General features: G+C 38.6%; 1 protein-coding gene across 6 annotated transcripts in view; it reads right to left on the bottom strand.

Moving 5' to 3' along the window:
• Positions 1-689: 689 nt before the first annotated feature.
• The window catches only part of LOC114304143 (auxin response factor 8), a 28,286-nt gene continuing 7,932 nt past the window's right edge, over positions 690-21,043 (bottom strand). For all 6 annotated transcript variants that reach the window (XM_082891117.1, XM_082891140.1, XM_082891129.1 and 3 more), the window contains 4 exons: positions 18,379-18,526; positions 2,154-3,142; positions 1,881-2,071; positions 690-1,179 (listed from right to left, as the gene is read on the bottom strand). In XM_082891117.1, coding sequence (XP_082747243.1) covers positions 1,020-1,179; positions 1,881-2,071; positions 2,154-3,142; positions 18,379-18,526 — 1,488 coding nt within the window. In that variant the 3' untranslated portion in view covers positions 690-1,019. The remainder of the gene's footprint in view (positions 1,180-1,880; positions 2,072-2,153; positions 3,143-18,378; positions 18,527-21,043) is intronic.

Below are 21,043 nucleotides of genomic sequence, written 5' to 3'. Positions count from 1 at the left end.
TGAGATTCAGATGGATATTCTACTAGTCTCTTGATCTATGGTCACAAAAATTACCCCACAAAATGTTGCAGTTTGTGCAAGTGTGTTAAAAAGTCCGAACAATATTTAACTGCCCAATCCCACTTCTTCATCGAAACTAATTCCAACTCGCAATAAATTGAGACTTAATAATGCTCAAGAAATTGATTTTTTTTTTTATTAATTTTAAAAAGACGTACAAAAAATATAAAAATGATAAATAAATCAGAAAGTTAGATTATAAACCACTTCCCAAAAGAAGCCTTAATAATAATAATTTAAACAACATATTGTGAGACCTTAATTCCAAAAATATTAAGAAAGAACAATACATACAAACAAAACTTCAGTACGTAATGATTGCCATTTTTGTGGTCTTTTCATTTCATATCAAAATACTTGTAATTTTGAAAAAGTGATAATATATAAATATAAAATCAATGGAGAAAACTCCTACATAACAACTTGATTTTGAGCCTGTAATTTTAAAACAAAAAACTCACTGAGATGCATTAATTACACAGATAACATTACAACATTATTCTGGTGCAAATTCTTTTAAAATAGCATTTTCCCTCGCACAAAAAATAGCACTAAAATTTTTGTTTATACTTGAGGGAAGGGTAAATATTTAACACTACAAAAACAACAAAGTTCTTCACAAAGGGCAGTTGAACTTAACAGTAAATCCATTAATACCATTCAATGGCTTAGTTTCAGGGGCTGAAAAGTCTAGATTAGCTAGAAATGTTCCTCACTCTCCAATCTTCAATCTAAAGTCTAATATTACATATACATTATCCATGAAACTCACTACATAAGCATCAAAATATTGTATAAGCATATCATACGAGCCAATGCTTGGGAATTAAGGTATCAGAGCTGCACACAATAAAATAAGTAAATCCAGAATACAATTGCATGAAACTAGGAAGGCTATATGGTTCTGGAAAGCAAATTGACTTTCAGAAGATGTAATTTCTTCACTCTTAAATTTATTCTCAGTATTCAAGTGAGCCTACAGAGGGTAGCCCAGAAACAAGGTCTCGAGCATCGTTCCCGCTGGTATTTTGGCTGAAGGTTTCAACTTCTGGTTTTCCTAGTTTCTGCACATCCTCGGGTGAAAGTATCTTGATGTACCAAACATTGTTCAGAAATCCCCTGCACATAATCATAAGTATTGAGTCGACATAAAATAAGAAGTGGCGTGCCAGCACACATCGTACAGATGATGTCATCTCAAAAACCTCCATTACTATCCACAGCGCTGGAAATGTTGACAGTACATTAGAAATGGTAGTGGACTTTTCAAACCATTCTTACGAAACAAAAAGGATAAATCACAATCACAGTTATATTTGGTTTAAATATATATATATATATATATATTTGGTACACATTTAAAAACATTTCGAAAACAAGTAAAAGAGATGGCTAGAGAGAGGTGGTTGGCGGTGGCCAGGCGGGGCTGCCACATGTGGTTTGCAATAGTCGGAGATGGTGGTCAAAGGTGGGGGTAGTCGGATGTGGTGGAAATGAGCAATGGGTGAGAGCCAGAGGGGATGGTAGGAAGAAGGAATGAAAACTTTTTTCTTTTTTTTTTTATTCTAAACAAATCAAACCAACTTTTTTGTCATTGCAAAAATTTAGAAAATTTTGAACTGTTCATAAGTTTTTGAAAACGAAAAAAAGCTATCAAACAAGCTTTGTTTAAAATTTAATTTTTTTTGCAAATATAAATAGAAAATTGTAACTACGAAGATTACCAAAGAGATCCTTAACCACCAAGTAATGTCAAATCAATGGTTAAGAAAATGATACTGTGTAGAAAGGATAACAAGGCTACTTCATATGGTACTTACTCCCAAGGATCGTCTCCAAGGAGAAGCACATCATTCTCCCTGTCAACGAATACAAGCTGCCAGCCTGATCTCTGAGGGTCTTCTAATAACCCTTCAATCCCGAACATCTGACCCAACTGCTCTCGCAGTTCAGTATAGCTGCTGAACCGAGTGATGTCCAGTGACCGGCCAACCGATCCCGTTTTGTAAACCTGCACACATACGCAAACATCATCCACCTAATACTCCACAGCAAAAAGCATTGACATAATACACAATCCACTCTGTAATCACCTTGACAAATGTACGGTTGGCGGTTGGTGGGTCAACTTGTGCTGCACTATGCAACAACTCAGAAGAGTCTTGCATGCAACCATATAGGGAACTCTGAAAACCAGAAGCCCCTAATGGCATTGATGACACATCAGCATTAACTGAAGAAGTACCGATACTGGAAAGTGTGGTGGGGAGTAGGAGTCCAGGGTCGATATTAGCACCAAAAAGAGCATGATTCTGGCCATCCAAGCTACAATTTTCCTGCTCGACAGCAGTGTCTTTACCAGGATATGGTGTAAGTGACACTGAGTTGGCAGAAGGGTTGACCTGTGAGTGTGTAAACTTTGATACCCATGGTTGTTGGGATGGCTCACTCACCATGGACTGACCAGTACTTGAGAAATTGAAAAGGTTGGCACTTCCATCGGTGCTCAGAGAACCCAGCATATTTTGTATACAAGGAGTGACAGATGTTGAAAATTTAGCATTTGAATCTGCAAAGTCTATTTTTGAAAATGAATGCGACGGAACATTAGATTGCTGCCTCTGTTGGAGCTGATCACTTTGAATCAGAAATGGATCTTGGTAGGTATGCTGCTGTGGCTGTTCCTCTGATTGATTGTTGACTTGTTGCTGCATATGCCTGGGCAGGTTCTCTGGTAGCATTTGGGTCTGTGCTTGCAGAATATGTGAGGAGATTGATGGCTGAATTACTTGATGCTGCTGCAACAGTGGATTTTGGCTGCCCGAATGTTGAAAATATTGGAAAGGTTGCTGCAACTGTAAAAATTGTTGTTTCAGAGAATCCCCGCCACCTATATTCTGCAAACCAGCTGCCAACATGGCCTGATACTGCTGATTAAGATCGTTTCTAGCAAAGGTGGTATCCACTCTCTGCTGCGTCCATGGAAACATACCAACATTCTGAAAATTAAGCGAGTGAAGTCCTTGTTCTCCCGTTTCTCCTCTTAACCATGTCATGCCATTAACTGCTCCCTCTCTGCCATCTGAAAAAAAGGCAGTGGCCAAACAAAAAAAAAAAAAATCTTGAGAGAGAGAGTCGCTTGAGAGGCTGCTATAGCTTTTAACTTTCTCAGGCATACATACCTTTCAGTTTTAGTATTAAAAACAAATGAAGAAGACAAGTCTTCAATGTTGAAGATACCAAAGAAATCATATGCCCATGGAAAACTCTCTATAATCAATGACAAAAATTCAGAGAAAAGCTAGGAAGACCTAGCATAAAATAAAATTGCTATAGAGATTATTTCTAATTTGGACAGTATTTACTTAACTGGTACTAATCTATGAATCAACCACTGCAATAGGATGACAAGCCTATCAAAATATATGGTGCAGCCCAGTTTGCTAGATACAGTAGATATATTTGCTACCATACTCATCGTTATGTAGACTACTAGACATGTAACCACTGCATCGATACTGGGTCTGTTCCTTCACTAATACAGCAGACTTTTACTCCTATTGTCTGCTAGTAACTTTGCATGAGAGCAGACAAACCTTCTGTTCGAGTTGCATACAAACACATGTTTTGCCAGCTCATAAGAAACAATCTGGTCCACATGAGGGAGTGTCTTGATGACACAAGTAAAAGAAAAGTCAAATCACTATGCTCAAGCTTTTAGAGTAGTCAGCTGTTAACAATGCCAACTCCAAAGCTCAATCATTGACCAAAAGGGGGCCACGAGGAAAAAAATAATATTATTATTTGACACCCCGATACTTTTTGTTATTCATCTACATTTTATCTCCAATGTAAGTCATCCTATGTTACACGGACTCGGGTGCGGGTACGTATCTAAGGGTCGGGTACTTCAAAATTAAAAATTGAGGATACGTGGATACAGATCCAAATGAGGATACGGGTACGGGGATACGTTAAATATTTAATTTTTAAAATATATTTATTATATAAAGATAAGTTAAATAGTTATTTTTAAAATATATTTATTATTTTTATCTTATGTATTACTTTTATTGATAATTTTTCTGATTTATCTATATAATTTTTTTTACTTTTAATTGACATATATATTATAAATAACAAAAACATAATAAATAAGGAATAAATATTTTTTTTAATACATATTAATTATTTAATTTATTTTTTAAATAATGTGTTTTTATTAATTTTATTTTATTTTATTTTATTGTATATTATATATGTATTTTTTTATTAACTGTTATAAATATAAGTATTATATATTATATAAGTATTATATAAGTATTATATATTATATATTATATATATTATAAGTATTATATCTTATATCTTCTATTCTATACATATGTATAAGATAAGACAGAGGCGAAAAGGAGAGAGAGAGAGAGAGAGCGATGGCGAGAGACGCGATCTGGTCGAAGAGGCGATCGAGTGAGAGACGCGACTGGTTCGAAGGTCATCGACTGGTTCGAAAGTCATCGAAGTCGACTGCTGCGACTGGTTCAAAGGTCATCGAAGTCGACTGGTTCGAAGTCGCCGATCAGGCTCCTCTCGCCGACCAGGTTTCTTTCTCTTCTCCTTTACTCTACGTCTTCTCTTCCATGCCGTATCCACTTCTTCCATGCCGTATCCCGTCCGTATCCCGTACCCGTACCCGTGTCGTGTCGTATCAACACGGGTACTTCGCCAAAACTGACGAGTCCGTGTAACGTAGAAGTCATCCTTTTTATTCTTGAGATGATAACTACTACTTTTTGCTTTCCCACTCCTTCACATAAGATTCTTTTATCAAACAACAAAAATAAGAGATCAAAAGAGAGAGAAGAAATTGACAGCAAGATGAATATTTTGATCATTTATACACATTAACCACACAAAAAACTTTGATAAAACGTTTTGAACACGGAGGGTTGGGCAAATCTGATCCAAGGATGAAAGGCATAGGATGAAGATGAATTGAAGACTAAGGGGTTGTTTGAGATTATCTAAATAAGTATACTTTGTGATTTTTTATGAAAAGATATGCTGAAAAGTAGCAACGAGATGTGACCTAAATATGTGCACTTATTTAATTTATGCCAAATACTGTCTAAAATTTATTGCTTTATTTGGAATTATCTTATATTTTCATTTATTAGGTTCTAGTATTCCATTAAGACTCAATTGGTGGTGTGTTTTAGTTTAGTATGGGTTTATTTAGAATGACTATAAACAAGCCGATGTGTAATAGGTGTAGGAAACTTAATATGAATATCGATTATTGAATAATTGAAATTAAGATATTTGAATTGGATTTATGATCCCGTTCTCCCTCTTTCTATTGTTCTTCTTCTACTTCTTCACTGTGCTACATCAATTGATATCAGAGCATACTCACACTAGGGTCGTCGTGCATCGTTGTTTGTTGCTCTCTTCACTCAGTCAGCTCACTGGCTATTGCTCATCAGCACCATAGCCTTTTGCAGTTGCTGACCAGCACTGTCCAGCTTCTACGCAAGGAGCTTCTTCCGTCGTGAATGCAGGGGTACAATAAGAGGTTAATGGGTCATAATAATTGTGAACTGCCAAGGATCATTCATTTAATTTTTTTTTTAATTTAAATGCTGATCTGGTATTTATAACCTAGGCACCATCTTCCAATTCTCAGCACAACACAAACTCACCTTACCACCAACTTACCAAATAAATTTAGAACAAACCCAAAGCAAGCAGCCAGAAAGTTGACTTAGCCCAATTACTGTAGGTTTAGAGAAAAAAAAGAGTTAGGGAATGAGTTAGACTTCATTTCCTTTTATATTGATAATTTTCAGCAATTACAAGAGTGCCATGAGGCATAATATATGGTCCAGTCATTACACCAATCAAGGGACTAAATAAGAATACAATCAATTATTTCCTATTCTACTATTTTCTATTTTAACACTCCCCTTCAAGCTGATGCGAAGTTATCTCTCATGCCCAACTTGTTGAGAATACCATGAAAGGGTTTGCTCCCTAGTCCCTTGGTGAGAACACAGTTGGTCCCTAGTCTTCAAAAATAAAATACAAATAGTGCCACTAGCGAGTTTTTCTTTGATGAAGTGCCTATCAATCTCCACATGCTTAGTTCTATCATGCTAAACTGGATTATGAACTATGTTGATTGCTTCCTTATTGTCGCAGTATAGTGGCATGGAGTTAGTCTGATGGATTCCCAAGTCTCCCAACAATAGTTTAATATATAGTAACTCACATACACCCAGAGCCATAGCCTTGAATTCCGCCTCAACACTAGATCGAGCAACCACATTCTGTTTCTTACTTCGCCATGTGACTAGATTGCCACCAACAAATGTGTAGTATCCAGAAGTTAAGCGTCTATCAGTGACGGATGCAGCCCAATCTGCATCAATAAATGCCTTCACACTGAGATGGCCATGTTTTGAGAAATAGACCATTTCCAGGAGAAGACTTCAAGTATCTCAAGATTCTCATAACGACCACAAAGTGGGAAGTTCTAAGAGCCTGCATAAGCTGGCTCACTATGCTCACGGCAATGGCAATGTCTGGACGGGAGTGGGATAAGTATATGCGCTTGCCCACTAATCTCTAGTATCTCCCTCTATCCACTGGCTTTCCCTCTTGATCTTCACGGAGTTTCTGGCTTGGTTCTAGAGGTATATCTGTAAGATTTCTAAAAGCTTTTCTGTATATTCAATTGTATATAATACAAAGATTACAACCAATATTTATAGCAATCCTAAACCCTAATCTATAAGAGGAAATAACCCTATACAATATTCACAATCAACCTAATTGACATATTTCCATAATTCCACATATTTCCATAGTATTCTCACACCCCCGCTCAAACTCAAGGTGTTCGAGCAAAAAACACTGAGAGTTTGCCAAGAAGAAACTAAAATCGAGCAGTGGTGTGAGTCTTCATAAAGAAATCAGCAAGTTGCAATACCGAAGAGATGAAAAGAAGAGAGAGGGAACCAAACTACAAAATGACAATCAATCTCAATGTGCTTCGTCCGCTCATGAAAGACGGTGTTACGTGCAAGTTGAATAACACTGCGGTTGTCACAGTAAAGGGAGGTCAGAGAAGACTGAGGGACACCTAATGCAGTCAAGAGCCAGCAAAACTAAACAATCTCAGCAGTGGCTAGGCCATAGCACGGTACTCAGCCTCGGCAGTGGAACGCGCAACAACAGTCTGTTTCTTGCTCTTCCAAGAAATCAAGGAATCACCAAGAAACATGCAGAAGCCAGAAGTAGACTTGTGATCAGTGACATCACTAACCCAATCAGAATCAGCAAAAGCTATCAAGTCCAAAGATGAAGTAACAGGCAATAGTAAACCCTGGAAAATAGTACCCCAGAGATAGCAAAGAATCGAACCAAGGCGGCTAATGTGGTGAGCGAGGAGCAGAGACAAACTGGCTAACCACATGAGCAGCATAGGGAAGATCATGACGAGTAACCATCAGATAGACTAAGCAACCCACGAACTTTTGATATAACATAAGATCATCCAGAAAAATACCATCAGTAGTGTTGAGCTTGAAATTAAGCTCAATGGGGGCATTAAAAATCTTAGTGTTAGTAAGACCAACACGATGAATAACCTCATTGGCATAATTGGCCTGAGAGAGAAAGTAGCCCTTGGGAGACGAAACTACCTCAATACCAAGGAAATACAGCAATGGACTCAGATCTTTCATTTCAAAGGTGCGAAAAAGATGCTGCTGGACAACAGATATAGTAGAAGAGCTAAAACTAGTGATGATCATATCATCCACATATAGTAATAACGCAACAAATCCATCAGAGGTGTGGAGAAGAAATAAAGCAAAGTCCTGGGCACAAGGATGAAATCCAAGCTCAATAATAGCAGTCTAAAAACAATCATACCAAGCACGAGGAGACTGTTTCAGACCATACAAAGCATGTCGAATGTGACAAACCTGTCCAGAGGAATGGTGAAGGCCAAGGACAGGACGCATGTAAACCTCTTCGGTGAGATGACCATTAAGAAAAACATTCTTAACATCCATCTGATAAAGAAGCCAAGAACGAACAGCAGAGACAGAGATCAAAGTACGAACAATAGTCATTTTGACAACAGGAGCAAAAGTCTCCTCATAATCAATACCATACTTCTGTGAGAAACCTTTGGCAACCAGACGAGCTTTGTAGCGAGAACCATCAGAATGAGTCTTGACTTTGTAGACCCATTTGCAAGCAACCAACCAGATTCTTACTAGCAGGCAAAGGAACCAACTCCCAAGTACTAGTTTTCTGTAGAGCAGACAACTTATCATCCATAGCTTGAACCCAATGAGGATCTTAACAAGCCTCCTTGTAAGATTGAGGTTCCGAAAAAGAATGAATAACAGACAAAAAAGTACAATATGAAGCAGAAAAACATGTATTAGACCAACCCAACCTGTTTGGAGGATGACGCGCTCGAGGAGGATATCGGTGTGCAGCAGGATCAAAGTCGTCAGAAGCAGGGGGATCAGCAACAAGGCAAAGACAATCGATGTAGGAGCAGCCTGACGACGAGAATAAACTAACAACGGAGGAGGAGAAGAAACCGAAGAAGGAGAAGCAGCTAGAGGTGAAATAGGAGAAGAAGATGGAAGAAGCTTAGGAGGAACTGTGAAGATGTACTCATCAGACGAAACCTCAGGAGGAAACGGATCAATATGAACCAAATCCTCTTTGGAAATTGGGGTAGTGAGAGGAGGACGCTGAAAGTAAGGTAGATATTCGAGAAAAGCAACATGGCGGGAGATATAAAGGTGACGGGAAACAGAGTCATAAGAGCAATAACCTTTCTAAGTGAAGCTATAACCCAAAAAGACACATAAAACAGACCGGACACTAAATTTGGTTCTATCTTTACAGGGGAAAAAGACAAAACAAGCAGACCCAAACACACGAAGGAGGGAGTAATTAGGAAGTTAAGAAAGCAGAGCCTCATAAGGAGACCGACCAAAAAAAAGGGTGTAGGCATACGGTTGAGAAGAAAAGCAGTAGTAAGAACTGCGTCACCTCAAACCAGAGCTGAAACAAAGGCAGAGAAAAGGAGAGACCTAGCTATCTCAAGGAGATGACGGTGTTTACGCTCAGCTCAACCATTTTGGACAGGTGTTTCAGTACAAAAAGTTTGGTGAATGGTTCCTAATTTGGCCAAATATTCACAAAATTCGATTTTAAAGTATTCTCCACCCAAGTCAGACCGCAATAATTTGATAGTAGATCCAAACTATGTAGTGACCAGTCTATAAGATAAACCCAAGTGTAACAGGTACAGTCATCAACAAATGACACATAGTATGTAGAACCCTCTTTGGTGAGAATAGGAGAAGGGCCTCAAACATTAGTATGAACTAAAGAAAATAGTATATCAGATATAAAACTACTTTTACGAAAAGGCAAGGTTGTCATCTTGGCAAGTTTATACCCCCGACATTCAGTAAGTTCACTAGGAGAAACTTTACCCAAGATACCTGACTGAGCTAAAGACCTTAAGCGATCAGCAGACAAATGCCCTAATCTAGAATGCCACAAGTAAAAAAGACTGGAAAGAATCTAACTGAAAAGAGGAAAAGGCAGTTGGACAGATTGTCAAAGGCAGATGCAAGCTTTCTACCACATAGAGGTCTCCAACTCCACGGCTAGTTCCAATCTATTGCTTAGACATCCGATCCTGCACAGAACAGATAGAAGAAGAAAAGATAACATCAAAACCAGAGGCATCAAGCTAACTGATAGATAATAAACTAACAAATACCTGAGAAATATAAAAGACAGATGGAATAGAGACAGCAGACATAGCATACGGTAGACTCCTCCTCTCTTTCCTAATAGACATACCAGACCCATTAGCAGTATTGACAGTAATAGGAAAGGGAGGAGTACAATTTTGAAGTAATGAGAGATGGGGAGTTATATGATGAGAGGCACCAGAGTCAAAAAGCCAGACAGACGAAGAAATACCTAAAGAAGACCTAAGCAAACCTGAATGAAGAGAAGAAACAATAGAGGCAGACAGGGATGGCTAGGAGGTAGACAATTTATGCTGAAGCTAACTAATCTGAATAGTCAAGAAAGCCAAGTCAAGATAAAGAGTTGGAGCAGATGCAGTAGAACCGGTACGAGGCCGAACGGTACTCACAGAAAGAGCGCAAAACTTGATCGAAAATTGCTGAGAAGACAAGGCAGACAAAGGCAAAGTAAACAAACATCCTTTCTTGGAACAATGATATTTCTAATGACCCCTCTGATGATAGAAGGCACATTCATTAAAAGCTAGAGACATCATAATAACCAAAAGTCTGAAAGATTGAAGTGTAATAAACCTAAAATGGGCAACCAAGGGGCAAAAGGTAATAACGAGAAATCTAGGGGTTGTAGTGTAATAAACTTGAAACTAAGGTATTAAGTATAAGACCCAAGCAGATTCTGACTGAGAACCACTGAAGGAGATCGAAGCTAAAAGAGATCAAAAGAGTGGTCACCACTGTTTCCTTCTGAGAGACGACTCGGTGTGCAGATTTTGAGAGACGGAATCAGAGAGAGACTAAAGGAGATCAATGCTGAGAGACGAACTCCACGTTCACTGCACCAAGAGAGACGAACCAGAAGTCGAACGCAAAGACCAGAGAACCACAGATTCAACTTGCAACCTAACAACCCAACTAAAGGTCACGGATGATAACGAGTTGCAATGGATGATAATGAATCGTGGTTCTGGCAACCACCCAACAATCGCGACCAACGAGCTTGATGGAGAGACATGGCAACACCAGAAATCAATCGGTGATCAACCAATGAGCGATCGCAAACAGAGAGCTCGATTGAGAGAACTAGAAATCATAAGCAATGACCAAAGTGTAATGGCTGCTAGGGTTTTGTACCAAGCTTTGATACCATGTAAGATTCCTAAAAGCTTTTCTGTATATTCAATTGTACGTAATACAAAGATTACAACCAATCTCTGTTATCAGAATCTTACGATTCGCGATTCGATTCACGATTCGATACACAATTTTTGCAAAATCGATACGAATCTATGAGTGAATCTATTTTGGAAGTGAATCTCTAGTGAATCGCACGATTCACAATCGATTCACGATTCGATTCACTTTTTACGATTCATGCAATTTTTAAAATTATTGTGTTCGACATATTTTCGACTCATTTTTTCCATCTTTTTAGTGAAAATGACATAATACAACTTCTAATAACATTTAATACCAAAATAATCAACATATATATATGATTTGTTGTTATTTTAGTGATCATGGTGTTTTTTATAGGATCTAATCAGATTCAGTCAGACTTAACATATTTTTAACATTTCTTCTCATTTTTTTCCCCTTCAAAAAATTGTAATATATCTTCTAAAGATGTTTAAGATTAAAGTTGTACTATGAATTATCTATTATTATTTTATTAAATTGAATATCACATATGTGAGGTCAGTTATACCTTTTAAAATGTTTTAGGCTTTAAAATAAAATATCCTAAATAATCCTTTCTTATTATTTGTTCACTCTTACTTAGAAAAGTATATATGCTTATTGTCCAAATATCAATATCATTGTTAACTATTGTTACTTTAGAAATTAATAGTTTGTCTATTTGGTTTTTATCTTTATTAAGAATGATTGATAAAAAATATCTAAAAAATAAAAAAAAAAAGGTAAGATTGTGATTTTGTTGATTTAAGTCTAACTATTTTATATTCATAAGATATATTTAACATCCAAATGTGTAGATATATATTTTTAAGTAATTTAGAAAAAGTGACCGAATCTTTACGATTCACGATTCGATTCGATTCGCGATTCGGTACGAGACCATTTCGATTCACGATACGAATCTCGATTTGACAACTATGCAACCAATATATATAGCAATCCTAAACCCTAATCTATAAGAGAAAATAACCCTATACAACATTCACAATCAACCTAATTGACATATTTCTATAATTCCACATATTTCCATAATTCCATAATATTTTCACAGTATCACATGGTCTTCCTCCAAGCATTCCAGTTTCCTTTAACAAGTCAAGTACATTCTTTCTCTGACATATAAAGATGCCATCCTTGCTCCTAGCTACTTCAATGCCCAAGAAATACTTCAAATTACTCAAGTCTTTGATTTTGAACTCCTTGGCTAAGTATTCCTTCAACCAAGGGATGTCTAATGTCATCCCCTGTCGGAATAATATCAACAACATAAACAATGAGAGCTATAGTCTTACCATGTGAAGAGTGTTTCACAAACAAGGTGTGATCAACTTGACTCTGCTTGAACCCATGTTTTAACATAGCTTGAGCAAACCTTTCAAACCATGCCCTAGGAGACTACTTCAGTTTGTAAAGCGACTTTCGGAGCCTGCATACTTTACCTTTGGACTTAGCATCCGCAAAACCAAGGGGAATATCCATATAGACCTCTTTGACTAGGTCTCCATGAAGGAAGGCATTCTTCACATCAAACTGACGAAGCGGTCAATCCAAATTTACAGCGAGAGAGTAAGATTCTCACAAAGTTCATCTTACCAACCAGTGCAAATGTCTCCTGGAAATCAACTCCATAAGTTTGAGTGAAGCCCTTAGCAACCAATCGTGCTTTATACCGTTCTATAGAACCATCTGCTTTGTGTTTAACCACGTACACCCACTTACACCCAACTAGATATTTGTCTCTAGGTAACTCCACTAACTCCCAAGTGCCACTTTTGCTTAGAGCTCTGATTTCTTCCATCATGTCATGTTTCCATTTAGGAATAGAGAGAGTATCGTAAAAATTGGTAGGTAGACTCACAGAAGAAACCTTAGACAAAAAGGCGTTATATGTGGAAGATAGATTAGAATAAGAGACATGATTAGTAATAAAATGCTGAGTACAAGACCTAACTCTCTTCCTACTAGCAATAGAAACATCAAGATCTGAAACATCAGGAATAGAAGTACTAGAATTAGAATTGCCTGGACTCTCAGGAGATAGGGTTGACTCTAGACACTCATCAGGAGAAGTTGACAGAAATGGAGAGAGAGTAGGCTCTTGCATCCAGGTGACTTGCTGTCTGTCCTTGTTCCTAATATAAACTTTGCCTATTTCCTTCTCTCCAACAACTGCTAGCTCATCATCCTCTATCTGTTCAACCACTGGCAAAAGTGGAACAGGATCTCTTCACACCAAGACTCCCCCTCAAGAAATGACTGTGAGACCAGGAAGGTCGGAAAGTAAGGTTGAGACTCGAAGAAAGTGACATCTATGGAGACAAACCATTTGCGAGTGAGAGGATGATAACACTTATAACCTTTTTTGGTGACAGAATAACCCAGAAAGACACACTTAAGAGACCTAGGATCCAATTTACCACGAGTGGGAGAATGATTATGGACAAAGTAAACACAGCCAAAGGTCCTAGGAAGAATGGAGAAGCTGGAAGAAGGAGACCCGAACAAAACGTGAAGAGGTGTTTGTTTTTTAAGGACTTGGGTAGGAAGGCGATTAATCAAATGAGCGACAGTGAGAACCGCTTCCCCCCAATAGGATCGAGGAACCCGCATCTCAAAAGATAGACAACGGGCGACATCAAGGAGATGGCGATTTTTTCATTCTGCAGCACCATTTTGTTGAGGGATATTAGTACAAGAAGTCTGGTGAATAATGCCATGAGTGGTGAAGTAAGTGACAAAACCAAAGTCAATATATTCCCCCCCCCCCAATTATCAAAACGTAAAATTTTTAAAACCGCCCCAACCCGAGTACAAACCATTTTATAGAAGTTTTGAAACACCAAAAACACCTCACTTTTATCTTTCATCAAATATACCCAAGTGGCCTGGGAACAATTATCTATGAAGGTAACAAACCATTTGTGACCCCGTTAAAGACACAAAACAAGAGAAACCCCATACATCATAATGAATCAAAGAAAATGGAACTGAACTTTTATTAATAGGAGCAAACGAGGCTCTGTATTGTTTTCTAAGTTGACAAGACGCACATTGAAAATTTGACACATTATTTTTTTCAAAAACAGAAGAAAATAAATGCTTAAGTAATAAAAAAGAGGGGTGTCTTAAGCGACAGTGTCATAACCAAATGTCTTCCTTGGTGGATGATAACAGAATAGATGAATGAGCCAGCTTGTCGGTCTGATCCAGAATGTAGAGACCATGATCCTCTCTATCACTGCCAATCCTCTTCTTCATGATAAGGTCCTAAACAAGACAATGATCAGGAAAAAACATCACTACAATTTAAATCATGGGTAATACGACTCAAAAATAAAAGATTAACACTGAAATTGGGAACATGAAGGACAAAAAACAAAGGAAGGGAAGAGGTGACATGAATTAAACCTTTCCCTGACACAAACGGAATGGTACCATCAGCAATACGCACTATTTCCTGACCTAAGGAGGGGTTATATTCTGAAAATAAATTAAAAGAGCCAGACATATGGTCGGAAGGACCAGAATCAATAATCCATGGTATAGTCGTATGAGATAGCAATGCACATGGGGAGAAAGCCAAGTTACCTGAATTGGCAAAGGAAGAAAAGGGTACACCTGTAGTAGAAATGGAGGCTTGACGGTCTAGCAAATGGCGAAGAGCAATCTCAAAGTCCGATGCAAATAATCCTAAAACATCAGTAGCGGAAGAGACGACTGAAGATGAAGATGGTGACTCAACAGTATCTAAAAGATGGGCTCGTGCATTGGCCCCTCAGCCTCTAGACTGACCATACCTACCCCCTCGAGTACCAGGACGGTCTCCTCGAGGTCACCAAAGGGGATTCCATGCAGCTTCCAACAAGTCTCTCGTGTGTGGCGAGGTCGACAACAGTTGTCACAGTAAAGATTATCGTTCTCAGAGGAAGGACGAGAACCACGAGTCACACGGTCACCATCACGAGAGGGTGCAGAAACCAAAGCTGAGCGATCAGTAGTAGCAGAAGGAAGCATCGCAATGCAACAACTCACTTCATTCTGCACAAAAGCAAAGGCTTCCTAGAAAGAATAAAGCACATCCATACCAAGTACTCTGCTCTGAACTGGATCATACTCCACATTTAAGCCTTCCAAGAACTTGAAGACCCGCTCTTATACCACAAACTTCCGATAACCAACAAAATCAATGGGACAGACAGGCTTGTAGTCCTGAAGGTGATCAAGTCGCTTCCACCCATTACTAAGGTAAAATACTGAAGAATAGTCATCTCACCTTGGACCAACCTCTCAATGGAGCGACGTAACTTAAAAACCTGGGAGAAGTTTCCCTTTCTGGAGTAAGTAGTAGTGATAGCCTACCAAATATCCTGGGCAATGTCCATAGACAGGTAGCCCTCGCCGATCTCCGAAACCATAGAATGGATAAACCAATCTATAATCAGAGAATTGGTGATCTCCCATTGGTCATAACGAGGGTCTGTGATACTAGGTGCCTGGATCCTCCCATCAACATATCCCATCTTCGCTCTGCTCTTTAAGAAAATAATCAGACTCTGCAACCACGCTAGGTAATTCTGGCTGTTGAATAGAGAGGTGGTGATTTTAAAGTCATGGTTGATAGGAATGGCAATGGGCCGGGGCGGGGCCGGGGATGACACTCCTCGTACCCGATCCCCGAAGGTTAAAAAATCCCCGCCTCAGGCCCTGATCCCCGACGGGGAAAGCATCTCCTCCCCCGCCCTCGCCCTCGCCCCCGTCCCCTAACGGGGATCGGGTTTCCCCGACCCCGAAAAATCCCCGACAGACCTATTCACAACACACACACTGATCTGTTCAAAACACACACACACATACAGATCTGTTCAACAAAAAAAAAAAAAATCTGTATATGGACAACAATCTACAACAGATCTAGAACACACACACCCATACAACAATAGATCTAAAAAAAATTAATCTGTATATATATGGACAACAGATCTAGAACACACACAGATCTATATATAGATTATTATTTCCAGAACCAAATACGAGGAACAATGGCAAGGAAGACCACTATCACACACACACACACACACATATATAGAGAGAGAAAGAGAGGAAAAGAGATGTTCAGATCAGTGGCCTGGTTTGACAGTTCACGGACCACGATCTGTTAGATCGGTGGCTTCACGCTTCAAATCGATGGCTTCACGGTGGTGGATCTGGATGATGATGATGATGATAACGAGGAGTGAGAGAATGAGAGAGAAATCACCGTGGATCTGGACGATGATGATGATAACGAGAAATGAGAGAATGAGAGAGAAATCAAAGTGAGTGAGTGAGGGAGAGGGAAAGTAAGAGGGAGAGGGAGAGGGAGGCAGATAAGAGACGCTGTGGTGAGTGAAAGGGAGAGGGACACAGAGAATGAGAGGGAGAGAGATGAGAGACGTGGTGGTGAGTGTGAGAGGGTTTGGTTTTTTTATATATATATATATATAGGGGTAAAATGGTAAATTCATTTCGGGGGCCAGCGGGGACGGGGACGGGCCGGGTACGAGACTGGGACACATATCCCCGTCCCCAGCCCGAAACTGATCGGGAATTGAATTTTAAATACCATCCCTGTCCCGTTAAGGATATTTTTTGGAGAGAAACCGCTCAAATCGAGATCGGGGGGTCGGGTCCCCGTCCGGCTGGATTCAAATTGCCATCCCAAATAGTTGAGGTTATCAGTCATAGTGAAAGGGATAATAGAACTCTCGCTCTGAAATGGCTAAGAGGTATGAGATTCACTAGTCAAATCTACCATGGAGACTCCACTAACTATGCCAATCACAAACCCAAGAGATGAGTGGAAAGGACACAATTTCTCCTATGAAAGCATAAAGAAGAAAGAAAAAAAACCTTCTTCTTCTTTTTTACTGCATTTTTTATTATTATTATTTATTTATTTAAAAAATGTAAACAGGACAAAAAGCAAACACGACAAGGATGACCACCCATGACAAAGATCTAAACATGACCAAGATCAGACCAAGGCCACTTGTGAGGCTAGCCGACCACCCAGAGAGGACCTAAGGCCCTAGTCGACCAACGAGGAGGCCACGATGGCCCTAGTCGAACACCCAAGAGCAACCGACAGCCACCAAAGGGCCTAGGCGACCCACTAGGAGATCACGACAACTCTCTAAAAACAAGATAGGGCTGCCGATTGTCCCTGGCAAGGGTTTGGGTGGCCTGGGCAGTCCTACGGTGGAAGAGAAGGAGGTTGTGATTGACTTTAGGTACCTCCTAATGAGGTTCTAATACCATGTGAGTTTAGAGAAAAGAAAGAGCTAGGAAATGAGTTAGATTTCATTCCCTTTTATATTGATAATTCTCAGCAATTACAGAAGTGCCATAAGGCATAATATATGGTCCAAAATATATGGTCCAGCCATTACACCAATCAAGGGACTAAATAAGAATACAATCCATTATTTCCTATTTTAACAATCACCTTTTATTCCACAACTAACAAGAATAAGACTGTTATCTAGCCCGTTACTTGACTACACCTTAAACAAGTTCAGCCCCATTCCTGAAATGAAAAATAAAAAAATCACAGTGCCTCAAAGCCTTCTCTATTGTACCAAGAAACAGAGCCTAATGAAGTTCGCTAACCCGGGACGCATCCTTATGCCACACGAGATCTTTGCCATAACGAATACCTTCAAAGTCGCAGCTGTCATTTCCGTTTCACCCATAAAGCCCCACCATTCTGCTTCATGCACAACTCTTAGCTGGGAGGAAATAATGGGAGACAAAAAGACAAACAATGAAGATGAATTCAAGATCAAGACTTATTATTTTATTTGGCATTATATTATAATTTTATTTATTAGGTTACAGTTGCAATTCAATTAATGTATAGTAATTTTATTTTAGTTGGTTTGTTTAGAATGCAAATAAATAACCCTGTGTAAAAAGTTTTAGGAGACTTGATATCAATTTGATTATTGAATAATTGAGATTAAGATGTTTGATTTGGGTTTGTGATCCTGTTCTTCCCCCTTTCTTTTGTTGTTCTTCTTCTACTTGTTCACTGCATTATAGTGCCACATTAAAATGACAGCATTAGAATGTACTTTGAACTCACTTAGTTTGGCAAGAAACAAACCCTTAACCTAAACTGAAGCTTACTTTAATTAACAACAACCAACGCAGATGCATCACATGCTCCCAACCATCTCAGAGAATTATGCTAGTCCACCACCATGTAGCCAAAAAATGGGGGAGAAAAATGCTACTGTAAACATTTCAGCATTACAAATACCTTGAAAAGATGAGGCTCCAGGATACCAAGGGCGTTTGAGCCTAAGAGGAAAGAGTGATGGATACATGGGAAAAGTTGTCAAAGGCTCAATTTCCCATAACGACACCCGTGGCTGCCTCTCACCTGCAGTAGACTCATCCCAGCCAACCTACAATGAAAGTGAAATGGACAAAAACATAAACAAAGGAAATCAATAACACGCAAAGCTGTAGACTTTGACTCATCCCATCATCTAATATTTTTTACTCCTATAAAATTGCTGCTGATGCAAAGCTTATGAATCATGACAAAAGATGCAACGAAAAAAAAAAAATAACAATCATGTTGATTTCCAATCTGTTTTACCAAAAAGTCAGCACCTAGGAACATCAACATAAATAGATTGATAGATTGAAAACAGATAACGCAATGCTTGCAACCTTTATACCTAGGGTTTCACAGGCCTACCAGACAAAATCAAAATTTTAGGATGTTAAGATGCACAAGACTTCCATGTCATGACAAATATGCCACTAAATTTGTTAACTATAGACCTAATTCTCTGTTGGACACTGTTCTAATGATGAACACAGACAATTGGGAGTCGTGTTTTGAAGAGCTATCATCAAGTGACACCATACCGCTTTTGTCATAGGACCAAATATTGTATCCTAAGTAGAAAACTCTTCCACCTGAACCCAAGTTCATTCTTTAGGCCCTGTAGAGACTTTCTCAATGGTCATCTCTTTGCATGTAAATCCAATTCAAAAAAAAGACCAATTTGTGAGTTTAGAGATTGCAAAAGTGAAACAAGGAAGATTTTCATGGTTGGGGTTGATCTCTTGCTTTTCACACATAGGATAGGATCTGTGTAGCAACACTGCCATTATGCATTCCCCATGTATGCTAATCTTGGTCATATTTTAAATAAGGACAAAATAATAAGTTATTTGATTGAATAATTAAATGGAAATTTTTTAGTGAAGTTAAAAAAAAATTGTTGGGATTATCCATATCTTCTTAACTACAAGAAGCAGATAAAACCAGATGCATTAGATCTAATTGATGATGGTGGCGGTCATTCTTGGCAAAGGTACATGATTGTGGAAAGAGGAAGGAGGGTCTAAACAAGAAATCTAGTTGATGGAGTTGAAAGGGTTATGATCAGTGATTTGAGGAGACCAATTCTCTACAGTTCTCAGCCTTCAATTTGAAGGAGATGTATATGGCACGAATGCTAGCATGCACCCTCAGTTGTTTGCAGAGATTCAGATAATCCCTCTCTCTCTCTCTCTCTCTCTCTCTCTCTCTCTCTCACACACACACACACACACATTACCTGACATACTCTGGACTCTCTCCCTTGTCTTCTTTAATCTGCAGACTCTCCATTCTCTTTTTATCTCCCTTAATGTAAGAACTCCCATCAAGGGAGAAACATCACAACAAGGTTAATCTCACATATTTTGTTCCTGTTTCTTTTCACTTGTAAGCCCCACCCTTCCCCTCGCTCTCCCCCCTTTTCTTTTTCCAAGTTACTTTTAACACCGTCTCTCCCTCTCAGACAGCACATCAGGAAAGAACGGTAAATCCTGGGGACCAGAGAGGTTTTCTAATGTTGCTAGGGCATATGGTTGTGCGGCTGTTCCCATAGCTTCTTTAGAATATACAAAGAAACGGATGTCCCCAGGCCTACCACTATGGGGGCACATTCAAGCAATAGCTTTGAGGATTGATGATTTCGCTTCGGGTTCTACCCTTGCTGCCACCAGTCCTGTTCCATCCATTCAGGGCCCTACCCCCATGAAGGTTTCTACAATTTTTTTTGGGCTCAATTTTGAATTTTTCTATTTTTGATGTATTTGTTTACTAGAATAGAAGGTTGTATTTATGAAAGAAACCATGTCCCAAAAATAACCATAGATTGTGTCAAGTCAATTAGATAAATGTTTTAAAATAACATGTCAAGATCACACTCAAGATATCAGATACCACATTAAGCCTGTTTTATACATCTTCTAAAATTCCATGGTTGTTGTAGCCTTATAGGTGGACGTGGAAGTAGCAATAGTAATGTTTGTATGACCGGATATGACAAGGATTAGTGTGTGGAACATATGTCGAACCACCATACGCAAATTAAACAATCGGATCCTTTAATTTTTTTAAACTGTCCAGATAAAAAAAATAAAAAATAAAAAAGATCAAGTTTGGTAGTAGAGAAAACTTTCCTCTCACATGGATGGGGGATAGAAATCTTCTTTTTTCCTAAAATCCCATTAAATTTCAACTACATTCCTAAATAAGTACATTTACGTCCAAAAATTGCACAATATATTAGAATGTTTGGGATGTGTCAGCATACCATACCCCAACTTTTGGATGCATGTCCCTGGATCCAATCATAAGATTTAGGGTTTTGAAAGGTCTGACACTAGGACATGTACCCGCAACTGATACTTGTACCCAAGTCCATGTAACATAATTTACAGGTGGAATTATATCATTGGTAAGGGGTTACACCTTAAACCATGTAAATTGTCATTAAAGAAGTATAAATTGTCATTAAACCGAGTGAGTTAGCACTAGAAGAAAATTAGACAAAAACAAACTAGAGGATTAACTAACAAATGAATTTTTCAGATTGAAATTAATTTTTCATAAAAATTTTGATCAATTAACCACA

This window comes from Camellia sinensis, chromosome 1 (genome assembly GCF_055761805.1).
Source record: "Camellia sinensis isolate YWXY chromosome 1, ASM5576180v1, whole genome shotgun sequence".
Classification (NCBI taxonomy): Eukaryota; Viridiplantae; Streptophyta; class Magnoliopsida; order Ericales; family Theaceae; genus Camellia; species Camellia sinensis.
The sequence above is the reverse complement of the archived record's forward strand: the minus strand, read 5'-3'. Positions and strand labels throughout refer to the sequence as shown.